Raw genomic sequence first — 16,462 nt, forward strand, 5'->3', positions numbered from 1 at the left:
CCTGACCTGCATTCCAGAACCCCTGAATTACACTTCACAGCCACCTATAGTCTCTCTCCTTGCTGTGGCTTGTAGGACTGTGGCGAGGGGGGAGGGGAAGGACAGGGACAGCAGAAGGAATTTGGTGGACTCCAGAGTCCAATAAATCTGTCCTAGCTCTCCCTCTGCCCAACAGTGGAATCTTGGGCAAGGTTCTGACCCACTCTTGACCCGTGATGTCAGAGTCAGGATTTGAATCCATTTCTGAACTCTGGGTTCGGTGCTTTCCAATGTTACTAAGCCCCAAGGCCAGCTCCCAGTCCTTGGCTGTCTCTCCCAGCACCTCCTCTTTCTTTTCTTTTTCTTTTCTTTTCTTTTTTTTTTTTTTTTTTTTTTGCTACAAGCCCTGACTTCTGCCTGCCACCTCCCGCACCTCGTCTCTGCTTGCCTTTGTTCCTCCTGCCCTGGCCTGGTTTTTCCTGTTTCCTCCTTCCTCACTCCTTACTCTAGAGCAGGGGTCTCAAACTCAACTCACCATGTGGGCCGCAGAGCAAGATCACAACCGTTCGGCGGGCTGCACTAGGTCTACAAAAGGCAACTGTTACGCAACACTTTTCTCACTGCAGTTGAAAACAAAAAAAAATCAGTACAACAAGCACAATCGTACATGCAGTTTACTCAGTGTCACAAAACGACCAGAAACTGTAGTTCGCATCACAACTGCTGTTAACTAAGCTAATATCTAGCTAGGATGCTAGAGAAATGAAAAATACAAGTAGGCCCCTAGGCTTACTTAATTTTATCCAAAATATTTTGAACTTTGTGGATTAGTCGCCGCGAGTTTGAGACCCCTGCTCTAGAGAGTTAGCTTCTGCCTCTCTCGGGTTTGCTGCTGTCCCTCAGCCCTCTTCACACTGTGCCTGAACTCTGCTGTCAGTCCACTTGAGAGCTGGGGCTCGAGTCACTTTTTAGGCCCAACCCCAAAATTTGATCTATCACAATACATCTTTGAGTTATTGCAGCTCGAGCGTTTTGACACAATACATTATGGTAATCCATGGCACATAGAGACATTAACGCTCCCGACTTTGACAAAATACATTGTGAAGTCTTTGAAGGCACCATTATGATTTATCTTGTCATTCACCAAGAGACCCAGTTCAGCATTAATGTAGATGAACACAGTGTGGCTTTTGTTTCATTTAATTGCTTGTGACCTTTTTAATTGCTAATTTAACAAAATACTGAAGGGTTGTATTTCAATTAAATTAACAGTTTGGGGAGTGTTTTTTGTTAATGTGTTTATTTTTGAGACATTCAGTCCTTTTACTTTTTACGTTGAGTAGATAAGAATGTCTCTTGAACAGAGGTGGATATTTTAATATGAAGTTGATAGTACAGTAATAATTTTAATACGCAGGTGGTATGGTGCCAAGCCTATTTCATATGTGTTGGGTTTGCTCCTTTCTAGAAGGGTGTAAACAGTAAATGTGCATATACAAAGTCATAGGACTTTTCTGGTCTGCAACATGCTTTTGGTGTAATGATCTGCTTCAGGTGTTTGTCTTTAGAGAAGAGTCTGTTGCCTGCACCATTTATCGGGCACTTCTCTCTGCCGTGTACTGTTTTCTTCGTGTTCCGTAGCAAGTCTGTAGGCTCCTGAAGGGGAGGAACCCTGCCTGATACTCCCCAGGGTCCCTTCATAGCCTAGCGTACTTGGGCCTGGGGAGAGGAGTGAGCAGCGAGCAGCGCTGACTGATCTGTACACACAGACACGCCCCTTCCAAGCAGCGGTACTCCTGAGCCTGCTTGGAGAAACAGCTCTGGAACCCAGGGCCAGAGGTTGTTCCCATCCAGCAGATAGGCAGCTTTGGGCCGAGCGCATGGGTTGGAGGCACGTGCAGGGCTGTTGCTTCCTGCTCTGCTTCCCCGGTGCTGTTGCCCTTCTAATCATAAAAGCAAACATGCCCCTTGTCAGCTGGTACCTGGGGACCCAAGTCCTCAGATGGGCTATGAATTTACACCGTCAGAGAGTAGAAGGTCAATGCAAGAAGCATTAGTGTGTTGAGCCAGCTCCAGCTATATAAGTCTGGAACAAAATTAATATGAGGAAATTGACAAGGCTTGCTGGTTATTCCATAGCTTTAAGACCTCTACTAAAATCCTATCATCTCCTCTGCCCATTATTAACATTTCAGCAAAATATAAAGTTTTCATTAATCTCCCACAGCAAATTTAGGAGTGAAAACTGGCACTTGTTTGAGCTTTTAGGACTACATTAGCTGGTGTATTAAACAAAATATGTCATTCTTCAGTAGCTTCTATAAGAAGCTAAATCAATTTCCAACCATATTTATGCACCACTTTATCTAAAAGCATCTGAATTATCATTTACAGCTAAGATGCTTTATTAGCAGCTGGCATTGAAATTGCTCAGTAAAAAATTATATGTCACGTTATAGTAATTTTTAAATTGGTTTTAATCCAACATCATAAAACATAAAAGTCTTAAGTGTGTCTTTTTTTTTTGTAATTGGCATTTTAGTATAATGAGCTGTTACCTCTTTTCAAATCAAATACCTGCATATTTAGAAAATACTAATTAGTAAAGAAAACAAATTCTTGAGCTGAGTTATATTTAATAATGGTATTTTCTCAGAAAAGATGGCTTTAAATGAATTTTAAAACAACGGATTTTAATATTTCACCAGAATTCTCCATAGTTTCCATACATATAAAAGTTTCTAAAATAGAAATACATATGTCTTGGCAGTTCTGTTTCAGTAAAATGTGTATTGGAGAAAGTGAATGATTATTCAAAAGTTTTATAAATTCCAGGCAACCTCTCGGTTTGAGATGTGGACATTACCCAGGAGACACTGGTGGTCATGGTCTGGCATCTCTATCCAAAATCCCAGGTGTTCCAAAGAAGGGAGCAGGGTTACCCAGTGGCCCTTGCAGACCCTGAGTGCTACTCTGCTGATCCTTGTGATATGACATTGATTAAGTCACTCGGCCTCTCTGATCCTCACCTTCCTGTGGACATAGCACTGGTAGTCATCCAGTTAATTTTTATTGAGCACTTGCTTTGTCCTGCGCATGAGAGCACTAGCAGGGTCTGGGCTGCAGCGTTGAGTAAAGCAGTCACTATGCCTGCCCTCTAGGGGTTCACAGTCTAATGGCGGAGACAGCGGATTTCTCTGTGATAAGTGTTCTGAGGGAAAATGCAGGGTCCCATGACAGAGGAACAGACCTAGACTTGGGACCCTGGGGCCAGGGGATGTTTCCCTGGAGTGTCACTTGAGTGAAGCTCTTCAGGAAGAAGAGGGCGGAGACCTGGAGGAATAGGCCAGGAAGAATTAAGAGGGGGAGAAGGGCCTGGCCAGTCGGTGGTGCAGTGGATAGAGCATCAGACTGGGATGTGTAGGACCCAAGTTCGAGACCCCAAAGTCGCCAGCTTGAGCACGAGCTCATCTGGTTTGAGCAAGGCTCACCAGCTTGGGCCCTAGGTCGCTGGCTCGAGCAAGGGGTCACTCGTTCTACTGTAGCTCCCCAGTCAAGGCACATATGAGAAAGCAATCAGTGAACAACTAAGGTGCTGCAACGAAGAATTAATGCTTCTCATCTCTCTCCCTTCCTGTCTGTCCCTATCTGTCCCTCTCTCTGACTCTCTCTGTCTCTCCCACAAGAAAAAAAAAAAAAAAAGAGGAAAAGGGCCTGACCAGGCAGTGGCACAGTGGATAGAGTGTTGGACTGGGATGCAGGAAACCCAGGTTCGAAACCCTGAGGTTGCCGGCTTGAGTGCAGGCTCATCTGGTTTGAGCAAGGCTCACCAGCTTGAGCTCAAGGTCGCTGGCTTGAGCAAGGGATCACTCAGTCTGCTATATCCCCCTGGTCAACGCACATATGAGAAAGCAATCAATGAACAACTAAGGTGCCGCAACGAAGAATTGATGCTTCTCATCTCTCTCCCTTCCTGTCGTCAATCCCTATCTGTCCCTCTCTCTGTCTCTCTCTGTCACAAAAAAAAAAGAGGGGGAGAGAGGTGGCCTGGGCACAGAGGACAACCTCTACAAACCTTTAAGATGGGACTGTGTCACGGGCATTTAGTGAATGGCCCACTAGGGCTAGGCTGCATCCTCACGGAGGAGAGAGCATAGTTGTAGGTGCTAGAGTGGTCCCAGCTGGCTGATCTGTGGTTGGCGCAGTGGATAGAGTGGTCCCAGCTGGGATTAAGTGCAGTGCTTAGAAAGATAGCGCATAGTGCCTGCTGGATGAGCTCCAACTTTAAAGCTTGCCTTACAAGTAGTAGCTGTTGGAAGGAACAGCGTGCAGTTGTCAGGCTACCAGTCATATAACAGAATGTTTCTGTTTTATACCCAGATGTAGAGTTTTTTACTACAACTCTATCTCAAGGAGCTCTCTCTGGCTTTCCTTGTGGAACCATCTCTCAGTGCCCAGCACAAAGCCTAGGGCACTGTGCCCTGGTTGGCCACTGCTAAACAGGTGCTCTGCCCACTGGTGAATGGCACCAGCAGCTGCACCTTCAGAAGACCACATTTCAAACTTGGGGGTGGGTGGGTGTGAGAGATAGTTTAGTATGACCTTGGACATGTGACTCCGCCTCAAAAGCCTCGGTTTGCCTGACCAGGCGGTGGCGCAGTGGATAGAGCGTCAGACTGGGATGCGGAGGACCCAGGTTCGAGACCCCGAGGTTGCCAGCTTGAGCACGGGCTTATCCAGTTTGAGCAAAGCTCACCAGCTTGGACCCAATGTTACTGGCTTGAGCAAGAGGTTACTCGGTTTGCTGAAGGCCCGCGGTCAAGGCACATATGAGAGGACAATCAATGAACAACTAAGGCGTCGCAACGAAAAACTAATGATTGATGCTTCTCATCTCTCTCCGTTCCTGTCTGTCCCTATCTATCACTCTCTCTGACTCTCTCTCTGTCTATAAAAATAAATAAGTAAATTTTAAAAAAGCCTCGGTTTTCCAAAGCCTCGGGTGAGGAATGACAACTGGATTGTCATGAGGCTTAAATGCGTGTGTGAAGTGCTTCACCTGCCCGATATGCAGTGAGCACTCGTGCATACTAGCGTCTGTTTGTTTATCTATCTATTTGTTCAGCAGAATTAAGTGATAGCATGCCAGTTGCCTGTACTGCTTGCAGAAGACAGAGAAATGAACAGGAAACTTCACTGACCCTCACAAAGCTTCCAAATTAGGGCAGAGCAATCTCTCAACAACTGAAGTGCAAGGCTGAATGCCAGCCTCCATGACAGTAGAATAAAAATAAGCATGACTGCTATTTATCAAGTGTGTTATGTGTTAGATTTTTAAAATACTTTCTGACATTCTATGGATGGTGAAAGGGGGGTTCAGAGGGCCAGTCACTTGTCCAGGATTATATAGCCAGTTAGAGGCAGAACTACATAGAAACGAACCCAGGTCTGCCTGGCTCCAGAGTCCAGTGGAGGTCATCAGCGGGGGAGTTTGGGCTGGCCTGCCTGGGTGAGGTTTTGACAGGTGTAGGGTGAGGGTGGAAAGAGTGTTCTAGGCCCAGGGTACCACAGGAGCAGGCCCGGGAACGGGAAAACCTGAGTCTGTGTGCAGTCTGAGGAGTTTGGAGTCGCTGAGAGGAGGTGTGTGTCAGAAGCGACAAGTACAGTTGAAAATGAATGTTTCAGCCAGATTTTATGGACAGTCTTGACTCCTTGGCTGGAAAAACTGTGCATCGTTCAGGAAGCCATGGGAAGCCAGGGATGATTTTTGAGTCCCAGTCTTCTTCTTTGTCGCCAATGTCACATATCAGAGTACTTAGCATGCACAGCGCTCTGACATTTGATGAGTGAATAAAGGATCAAAGCTTTAGAAAGAGGATCGGAAAGTCCTAGGTGGCTGGATTGCAGAGGGAGCCCGGTAGGCAACAGGCCAGGGAGGAGACTGTTCAGCCATCCAGCGCGAGTGGCTCGTGCCTGCACCAGTGGAGCCTGGGGCGCATGACGGCAGGCAGGCAGGTAAACAAACGGTGTGAGAATCTCAGAAAGGACAGGGATTCTTTTTTTTTTTTTTTTTTTTTTTTTGTATTTTTCTGAAGCTGGAAACAGGGAAGCAGTCAGACAGACTCCCGCATGCGCCCGACCGGGATCCACCCGGCACGCCCACCAGGGGGCGATGCTCTGCCCATCCGGGGCGTCGCTCTGTCACGACCAGAGCCACTCTAGCGCCTAGGGCAGAGGCCAAGGAGCCATCCCCAGCACCCGGGCCATCTTTGCTCCAATGGAGCTTCGGCTGCGGGAGGGGAAGAGAGAGACAAAGAGGAAGGAGAGGGGGAGGGGGAGGGGTGAAGAAGCAGATGGGTGTCTCTCCTGTGTGCCCTGGCCGGGAATCGAACCCAGGACTTCCGCACGCCAGGCCGACGCTCTACCACTGAGCCAACCAGCCAGGGCCAGGACAGGGAATTCTTTCAGAAGCATGGCTGACTTTTATAATCAGGAAAATTAGTATTTAGGAAAAGAAATGGGACCACCGTGCTTTTGTGATTTTGACTTACTCTTTATGGAGACTGAGAGCTCCCGGCGAGAGACGTTTTCTGTCCTTCCACATCCCTTCTGCCTAGCCGGGCCTGCCACGGAGCAGGCAGTGTTTGTGGAATTAATTGTTCAATGATTAATATGTTACTGTTCTCTGTTTACTGGAATGGCATTATTAAGTCATCGCTCAGCCTTTTCTTCTCCAAATTAAATAGCCCATATTATTTTAATTTATCCCAAAGCATTTTAAGCAGACACCATTTGCCAAGCCTCATGTATCTTTATGTGTTAAACTGCTTTTTTCCTCCCCAGGTTCAAGGGCAGACGGGGTGTTTGAGGAAGACTCACAAATTGACATAGCTACAGTACAGGATATGCTGAGCAGCCACCATTACAAGTCATTCAAAGTCAGCATGATCCACAGACTGCGGTTCACAACCGACGTACAGTTAGGTAAGTGCGTGAGCAGATGAGGAACTGAACCCTCCCTGTCAGTGGTCACTGCAGAAATGGGGAAAGAAGCAACATGCAACTTTTATGTGACCTGAATGACTACCAGTAATTTGTTTTCAGAGAAAATGTTTAAACAATGAAATTGAAGTCCCTTCCTTTTCCCAGCTGTGTACTCTGTCTTGTCTTCTTTTTTATGAAGCAGAAGATTAGAAAGAGAACTAACTTGAGACTCTTTTCAAACTCATTGACTCTGCAGTGTTGCGTAGTCCCTTCCTCTGCAGTCTCTCAGGCACTGCCCTCGGAACTGCTTCGCGGCATCGCCACTTTCCCCTTCACACCGTGTGGACTCGTTGCCTGTTCACTCAAGCGTTTATTCAGGAAGGCTTTTAATGATCTCAGAAATTGTATTTGAATTCTCACCAGATAATTCAGAACCAACTTTCAACTCGTATTTGGGGTTAATTTGTTCCAATTAAATGCTACATTTCTGTTTCGACTTACACCTAGCAGGAGTAGGAAACGTGCCATCGTGGACAACATGCTGTTCATACCTTGTTGTCATGGCTGTCATTCTTAGGTGTCCTCTGTGCTAAGTGCTTTACACGCACTACTTACCTACCTAGAAGGTGGTGTTTTTACTGTCCCCATCTGACAAGGTGAGTGAGGCACAGAGAGGTGAAGGCTTGTGCGCAGGCTCACACCGCAGGAGGGCGGGGCTGTCTGGGGCCGAGCCCTGGTCTGTCCAGTTCAAGCGCACCTGCCCCCAACAAGGATGGTAGGAGGAGGGGAGCAGGGATGGATGCTGGCTGAGTCAAGGAACTGAACTGCACCCTGGCTCTGCCACTGTCTTCTGCTGCTGACCCCTGCCACTCCCCTCTGCCACACTGCCCCGTCCTGGGCCTCATTTGCATGAAGGGAGAAGGCTGGGATTGTAACTCGAAGGCTCATAACTTTTGTGTTTCTCACAAAATGCTTTGTATGTATCTCATCATAAAATCTTTTTTAATGTTGGCATTAGTCTGGCTAATTTATAATACAGACTGAAAAATATTTCAATAATTTCTTCCCAACTTGACTGACGGGAGCTTAGAATATGCTGACAGTACAGCTTAGTAATTATGAGATTAGCATCAGAATCACAACTAGTTTAAATTGTGGCTCTATCAATAACCGGCCATGGTAGGCAATGTCTTCATCTTTCTTAGCCTCAGTTCCATTCTGCTTACATGGGACTGTCAGTAGTACCAGCTTCTTAGGATTGCTGTGGGAACAGAGAGCCCATGTAAAAGCACTTGTTATAGTTCCTGAAAGTTGGCAAAACTTCTGTAAATGAGAGCTTGTTAGAAGAGAGGCAAGATAGCAGAGCACCTGGAGGACAGACTTGGGGCTTAGAACCCTGGATTCACACCCTGAGTCATTTATTGGCTGTATCCTCACAGGCAGATGGTTCGGAGTCTCAGTTTCCTCATTTGTGAAATGAAGATAATAGTCCCTATCTCATAGAAAAGGTAATTATGGGGGTGAAATGTCATAATACATGCAGAATACACACTTAGAAAGGCTCCTGGCACATAGCAAGTACTCAGTGAACATCACTTACTAAGGCAATGATGATTCTAACAAACTAAGTAAATGACATTGCACCCACTAACTTTGAACCGAAACACAAGACCCACCTTTCTTCCCCCTCTCTAGACTTTCTCCCTCCTCACAGAAAAGCTTTAAGTCTCTAAAGTGGTTTAAAGAATTTCTTATTTAGCCTGACCAGGTGGTGGCACAGTGGATAGAGCATTGAACTGGGATGCAGAGGGCCAAAGTTTGAATCCCCAAGGTCGCCAGCTTGAGCGGGGGCTCACCAGCTTGAGCACAGGGTCGCTGGCTTGAAGCCCAAGGTCGCTGGCTTGAGCAAGGGGTTACTCACTCTGCTGTAGCCCCCCGGTCAAGGCACAAATGAGAAAGCAATCAATGAACAACTAAGATGTCACAACGAAGAATTGATGTTTCTTGGCCCTGGCCGGTTGGCTCAGTGGTAGAGCGTCGGCCTGGCGTGCAGGAGTCCCGGGTTCGATTCTCGGCCAGGGCACACAGGAGAAGCGCTCATCTGCTTCTCCACGCCTCCACCTCTCCTTCCTCTCTGTCTCTCTCTTCCCCTCCCGCAGCCGGGGCTCCATTGGAGCAAAGTTGGCCTGGGCGCTGAGGATGGCTCTGTGGCCTCTGCCTCGGGCACTAGAATGGCTCTGGTTGCAACAGAGCAACGCCCTGGATGGGCAGACCATCGCCCCCTGGTGGGCATGCCGGGTGGATCCCGGTTGGGCACATGCGGGAGTCTGTCTGACTGCCTCCCTGTTTTCCAACTTCAGAAAAATACAAAAAAAAAAAAAAAAAAAAGAATTGATGTTTCTCATCTCTTTCCCTTCTTGCCTCTCTGTCCCTCTCCCCCCCCCTCTCTCTGTCACTAAAAAAAAAACTTGTTTATTTAATGTTAATTTTTGAAACATAAAGTTCTTGGCCCTGGCCAGGTAGCTCAGTTGGTTAGAGCATAGTTCTGATGCACCAAGGTCATGCGTTCAATCCTCAGTCAGAGCACACACAAGAATCAACCAATGAATTCATAAATAAATAAGTGGAACAACAAGTCAGTGTTTCTCTCTTCCTTCTTCTCCCTCCTTCTCCCTCTTCTCTCTCTCTCTCTCCCCCCCCCCCCCCTTCTTTCTCTCTAAAATCAATCAAACAATCACAGTTCTTCAGTGGTGTTCTTCCTGGGGATGCTTTTCCTGGTATCTCTTTATTTTATAGAAATAAAAATAAAAGGTGGTGACACAGTGGATAGAGTGTAGACCTGGGACACTGAGGTCCCCTGTTCAAAGCCCTGAGATCGCCAGCTTGAGCACAGGGTCACCAGCTTGAACGTGGGATCATTAACATGATCTCAACGTCACTGGCTTGAGCCCAGAGGTCTCTGGCTTGAGCAAGAGGACTGGCTCAGCTTGAGACCCCTCCCCCTAAGGCACGTGTGAGAAGCAATCAGTGAACAACTAAAGTGAAGCAACTACAAGTTGATCCTTCTCATCTCTCTCCTCCCTCTCTCTCCCCCTTCCTGTCTCTCTCTCCATCTCTGTCTCTCTCTCAAAAGAAGAGAAACCAGATCCAAAAAAGGGGGTAAAAGTACATACTCTCTGATTTCATTTCTATAACATTCAAAAATAAAAATAATCTACTGTGTAGAAATAATGATGGTGGTTATCCTGGGGAGCTTGGGCTGCCGGGGGAGCTTATGGGGTGCTGATCAAGTTCCGTTCCTTACCTGGATGCTGATTGTGTGAGTATATAGACTGTAAAAAGTCAAGTCATGTATACTCGTGATTTATGTACTTCCTGTTGGTGTATTTTCGGTGAAAAGTTTACTAAAATGAGAATGCTACTCAGACATCAGTTTGCGTGTGCCCAAATACAGTACCTTCCCCGTAACAAAGGCTCGTTTATTCTGAGAGTGGGTCTAGTTTTAAGAGGCTCAGTAAATATCCTGAGTGCGGCCGCGATAAAGACCCAGGGTATAAGGCAGGGATTTTCGCAGGTGAGCACAGTCAGCAAATCCTCTGATCCCCAAGGTGAAAAGCCTTCGGAAGATAACCAAGATCGCGGGCTGCTTCCCCTGCTTTTTTCCAAAGGCAGAAAGCCAGACTTGAACTCATCAGATCCTGTCCTATATATTCATTTAAAGGAGAAGGCCCACAGAAAGATCTGTGAGAGGAGCCCCAGCTCTGCAGTCAGGACCCGGGTTGACTCCCAGCATTACCACTTACCTGCACTATCACCTTGGACAAGTCCCTGCCCTGCTCAGTCTTAGTTTTAGTCATTTATAAAATGCACATTATATTTACCTCTCAAGACTGTATGAAAGTTGCCCATAGAAGTGGTATTCTCAGAGGTAGCTTGTCTCAGTGGTGGTGTTATTGTCAGTACTGTTTATTTTGCCTACTGCTTTCTCTCTCCTAATCCACTGTCTTGAAATGTTTAACCACATCACAGATTAGGTAGTGGCTTTATTGGCAGAGTTGTGGCTCTGTTGTAGCCACAGTGGAGGCTTATCAATGGCAATGACACAAGTATCTCTCCCTAAAGGAGTGATTCTCAGAAAGGAAGCAGCTAGAGGCCAGGTAACAGGTACCTTTGGACGCTTCTGGTGGAAGTATCCAAACATGGCGCCCTCTGGTGGAAAGTTACAGCTCTGAGGAGCTTCTAAAAATGTCAGAACGTTTCTGTTGTGAATTTAAGTTCAATCTGTAGCATTATAAACAGAAACTTCATTAATTAGTCCTGAGGAATTTTTTGACAATCAGATTCATGCAGTGAATAAATACACTCATTTCCTATTTCGATGTACATGAGTTCAGATATGTAACTTACGACCCTCTCTCCCTCCCTGCAAAGCGGACACACCTTTTCAATCTCACAACAAAACCCTGCACGCAGCAATCCAGAAACCCTTCCTTTCTGAAACAGAATCTACCACCAAGTGCACGGCAGCAAACAGCACACCCTTTATGAGCATTCATGTGAGCGGCTAGATCCTGAGATCAGTAAATAATTTATTTTATTTCAACTGACTGGCCAGGTACTTCAGGTCTCTCCTGACACTGATGGATGGGCTCCTCCGCTCGTTCGTCTTGTGTCAGTCAGAGCAGGGGCTTCACTTGTCCCCGGTGGCGAGCTCTTCTAAGTGGTAAGTGTCCGTGTACGGCATTTACCCAGCATTCCTGCTGAGTCCACAGAAAGCTGCCTGGCCACTCGGAGTGGGCGGCAGGTAGGGGCACATCGCACAGCAGCGGATCGGAGTGCCCAAGCTCCACGGGGCTGGCCTGGCTGCTTGTCCTCCGACGGGCGGTGGCGCCGCTGCCCCAGTTTGTGCGCCTGCCACTCATTTCTGACGTCAGGACGAGCGATTGAGTTTTGGTCGGCAGGGCCCAAACTTTTCTGTGATTGAAAAGTTTATTAGAGTCTGTTAATGAAATTGATGGCAAAGATCTCATCTTTTAAAATAATATTAACAAGAAGAAGAATTTTTAAAAGCAGTTGCCGTTTATCAAGTGCTTACTGTGTGCCATGCACTTTGCTGATCACTTGTCTACATGCAGTCTCCTATAATTGCAGCACTATTAGATAGTACTGATATTGTCTCCCTTTTTTACTTTTTTTTTTACAGAGACAGAGAGTCAGAGAGAGGGATAGATAGGGACAGACAGACAGAAACGGAGAGAGATGAGAAGCATCAATCATCAGTTTGTTTTTTTTGTTGCGACACCTTAGTTCATTGATTGCTTTCTCATATTTGCCTTGACCGCAGGCCTTCAGCAGAAGGAGTAACCCCTTGCTCGAGCCAGCAATCTTGGGTTCAAGCTGGTGAACTTTGCTCAAACCAGTTGAGCCCATGCTCAAGCTGGCGACCACGGGGTCTCGAACCTGGGTCCTTCCGCATCCCAGTCTGACACTCTATCCACTGCGCCACCACCTGGTCAGGCTGTCTCCCTATCTTATATGAGGGAGCTGGGGTGCAGGGGAAATCTAGTAAATAATGAAGTTGGAATTAGAAGCCAAGTCCATCTGAGACCGACGCCTACAGCTAACTACTATGTTAGGCCTTGAATGCAAATCGCCGTTGCGCTAATACTCTGTAGTTCTATAGCAGTTTCCAATATGCAGTGAACTTTCACCCCTGCTACCTAATGTAATCCATACAGCACACTGATGATGTTATTCCCACTTTGTGATGGAGAAAGTAGGCTTGGAAGAGTCAATGAAATAATGTGATGTATACAAAGCACTTAGTGTTTACGGGCACATAGCTGTTATTTAATAGGTAATAACCCCGTCCCCATCAGATATATAGTGGGATATCCAGTCCCTCATGCCACAGAGGCCTCAGTCATAATGACTTGCCATCCCAGAGGATGAATTGCTCCTGTTTGGCCTGTTCTAAAGTTCGGCACATCCCTCGCTCTTCTCCCCAGCCTCACACCTGGAATTCTGGGTCAGTATGGTGTGGGTGCCGCTAGTACACCCTCCATTCACATTGTTAGTCATTCACTGTGCTGTGTCCTCGGGGCCTGGACCTGACCTCAGAATCCTTCCCAGCACAGCCCTGTGAGTGACCTGTACTAGTCTGGAGTTGTGTTGGGGGTTTTTTGGGGGTTTTTTTGGGGGGGTGTAGTATTTTTCTGAAGTTGGAAATGGGGAGGCAGTCAGACAGACTCCCGCATGCGCCCGACTGGGATCCACCCGGCACGCCCACCAGGGAACGATGCTCTGCCCATCGGGGCGTCGCTCTGTTGCAACCAGAGGCATTCTAGTGTCTGAGGCAGAGGCCACAGAGCCATCCCCAGCGCCCGGGCCACCTTTGCTCCAATGGCGCCCTGGCTGTGGGAGGGGAAGAGAGAGACAGAGAGGAAGGAGAGGGGGAGGGGTGGAGAAGCAGATGGTCGCTTCTCCTGTGTTCCCTGGCTGGGAATCGAACCCGGGACTCCTACACGCCAGGCCGACGCTCTACCACTGAGCCAACCGGCCAGGGCTGGAGTTGGTTTTTAAGTTGAAATTGATTTTCCATCCCTGCTCTGGAAAGCTCATCAAAGCCACCATGCCTAATCATTCCTGTATTTCTTGAAAACCATTCTTGGATTATTTTGTCTTATCTGTGTCCTGTCTGTGCTGAGCCCAAAAGTACCTTTTAAGAGTAGACCTTGCTTGAGCTTATACCAAGCCTAGTGTTTTTTCTCATTACTTGACCTCCCGTTTGCCTGATCACATGTGACTGATTGTAGGATCAAGCACTAAGACATGGGTGCCACCCAAACATGCCGTAACTGGGAGGGTGAAGTAGGTTTGGGGGTTTGGGGGGAAATCAAAATTAAAGGAGTCATATTGTGAATGCCGGCAATGATCTAGAGAGCCCATAGTGTACGATCAATGAGTATTTGTTGGCTGGCTGGCAGAAGCTGAATTATGATGTACCTGCCAAGGGGCTGCCCAGAAACCTATATAAAAACAAGGCAGAGAGGGCCAGACACCAGCATAGCATACCTGTCATGTCCACAGGGCCTTCGAGCAGTGCTTCCTGTCCTGACCACGTATCAGAATCACTTGGTCTCTGACCTCATCCCAGACCTGCTAGCTCAGAATCTCCCCTTAATTGTAGGGTTTGGAAAAGCGCAACCTCAGAGCACTCAAAAGACTTTCTTGCCCCTTTTCTCTTTGTCCAAAGCTTGTTTTTACTGACTGGGCAGGTCAGTCTCGTTTCCTGACAGTCTCGGGCTGAGAAATGCTTTGATAGTCATGCCACTTGTGCTAACTTCATTCCTTCATCTTATGAATATAGGCTGTCCCCATGTCATCAAAGGAAACGTATACCCTGCATTCATACCACAATATAAATACATAATATATCATCTGTGTCACATTGCATATATAGCCTAACAGTTCTGTATACGGTATGCAAATTGAATTTACAGATAAAGACTAAAATAACCTCTGCCAAAAGGTTACCTCCATTACCTCTTCATAAAACAATCCACACGGCCTGACCTGTGGTGGTGCAATGGATAGAGCAGTGACCCAGAACGCTGAGGGCCTTGGTTCAAAACCCAGGCTTGCTCAGTCAAGGAACATAAGAGAAGCAATCAACTACAAATTGATGCTTCTCTCTCCTGCTCCCTTCTTTCTCTCTCTAAAATCAATAATTAAAATCTTTTAAAAATAAAACAATCCACATGTACAGGTGTGGGCAAAAGTAGGTTTATAGTTCGTATGGAAAAGGGCATGCAGGTTATGACTGTTAAAATAGCTTATTAGTTCAAAAGAATGTCACACACAACTGTAAAGTTACTTTAGCCCACCCCTATATAATCATAACACTTGTGATCACAGTAGTTATTTATCAAAATTACCAAGTAAAATAGCACATATCTTAGGCAAGCCGGCGCGCTTTCATCTCATAGACCGACTCCCATCAGGTTTGTAAGGGCTGCCCAGAGCAGTATGCTGAGGCAGCAGCCTGAGCTGCATCTGAGGGCAGCGGAAAGAAACTCTGTGATTGATTAAAAATGTCTGCCCTGGGCCCGAGCATGATGAGAGGCAGCATATTTGCCATCTGTTGTCTTCCCCAGTTTATCTGTCCTATTGCAGTTGTTCTTTAACCCCCTAGTTAATATCATCTATAAGTCCACACTCAAGGAAGACCTTATTACATTGTTATTTCTTAATATACAGTATGCAAACTTAACCACATTAACAGCACAAACAGCTGTACTTGATTACTCCTCCAGCTCACTCTGATGCTAAAAGTTCTCTGCGGCTGTATGAATAAAATATTTGCCCTGTTATTTTCTGATGGGATACCTATGGTATATATTTCAAGCAGTTACATAATCTGGAAATGCATATTCTTAAGTGGGTTGATTTCCACATTTCTGTTTCCCTTTCTGTTTGAACGCTGAGGAGATAACCCTTCTCCACGCAGAGACACTCAGTGATCACGCGTCCTGCCTAACTCCAAGCTCCCTGGGTCCAGTGAGTAATTTGAGGATGGCAGCTCTAGTATTAAGTGATTGTTCTGTCCCTATTGTGGCAACATTTTCTGAACCAACATTTAGACTAGAACTTAAGAAACACTAATACACTTGTGAAATCAGGATAGATACTATCAAGACTACCTCCAGACCAATAAATTTTTCCTTTACTGGCAAAAAACCAGACTGTCTCCAGAAAATGCCTTTACCCCATCCATGCTTAATGCACCAACGGAGGTGAGGGGCAGTGCCCTGGCCGGGAATGTCGGGAGCTCTGGGGACTTTTTCTAACTGTATACCTTCCTCTGGTTGCCTGCTTCCAGATCTACCTTTCTGGAAATCCTGCTGAGTAATCCATCGTTGATAATGACAATGTGTCAGGTTCCACAGGTGGCTGAGAAAGAACCGAGAATTGGAAACAGTTGAGAACTACTGGCATAAGGGAGTTAATAGAATAGGATATCTGCAAGGCCATCCAGGTCTGAACTCTTTGGACCACTTCCTCCTCGTTGGCACGTGAGCTCCAGCTGTGTACCTGGGCCGGAGCGTGGGGAGGATCTCATTTCCCACTCTTACGTGATGTGAGAAATTATCTTAGGAAACGGCGTTACTGCTTCCTAACGCACATTATAACTTCACCTGAGGTGTCTGTTTACCAGGAGAATACCTAGTTTGGGGATCTAACTTCCCCAATATAAAGTCTTTATAACTGCCTTCTCACAGAGAGATTTTCGCTCTCATCTGAGGACAGATGTTACTGGAATTAAACAGTCCCGGGTCTTACTTTGTAAGCTCTGCCCTACGCCAAGGGCTGTGGCAGGTGTCGCTGTGCATTTCATGGTCTCGCTCACGCTCAGGCCTCCCTAGTTTCCATCTAAGGGTAACGGTTCAGTCAAGTACACTTAGCTGTGTCACTGACCACACGTTGGAACTGGCAG

At 46.6% G+C, this 16,462-nt stretch overlaps 1 protein-coding gene across 5 annotated transcripts in view; it reads left to right on the forward strand.

The window, feature by feature from the left end:
- MAPKAP1 (MAPK associated protein 1) overlaps positions 1-16,462 on the forward strand; it is a 245,561-nt gene that overhangs the window by 194,685 nt on the left and 34,414 nt on the right. For all 5 annotated transcript variants that reach the window (XM_066367171.1, XM_066367172.1, XM_066367173.1 and 2 more), the window contains one exon: positions 6,826-6,966. In XM_066367171.1, coding sequence (XP_066223268.1) covers positions 6,826-6,966 — 141 coding nt within the window. The remainder of the gene's footprint in view (positions 1-6,825; positions 6,967-16,462) is intronic.

Source organism: Saccopteryx leptura, chromosome 2, assembly GCF_036850995.1.
Source record: "Saccopteryx leptura isolate mSacLep1 chromosome 2, mSacLep1_pri_phased_curated, whole genome shotgun sequence".
In the NCBI taxonomy this organism is placed as follows: domain Eukaryota; kingdom Metazoa; phylum Chordata; class Mammalia; order Chiroptera; family Emballonuridae; genus Saccopteryx; species Saccopteryx leptura.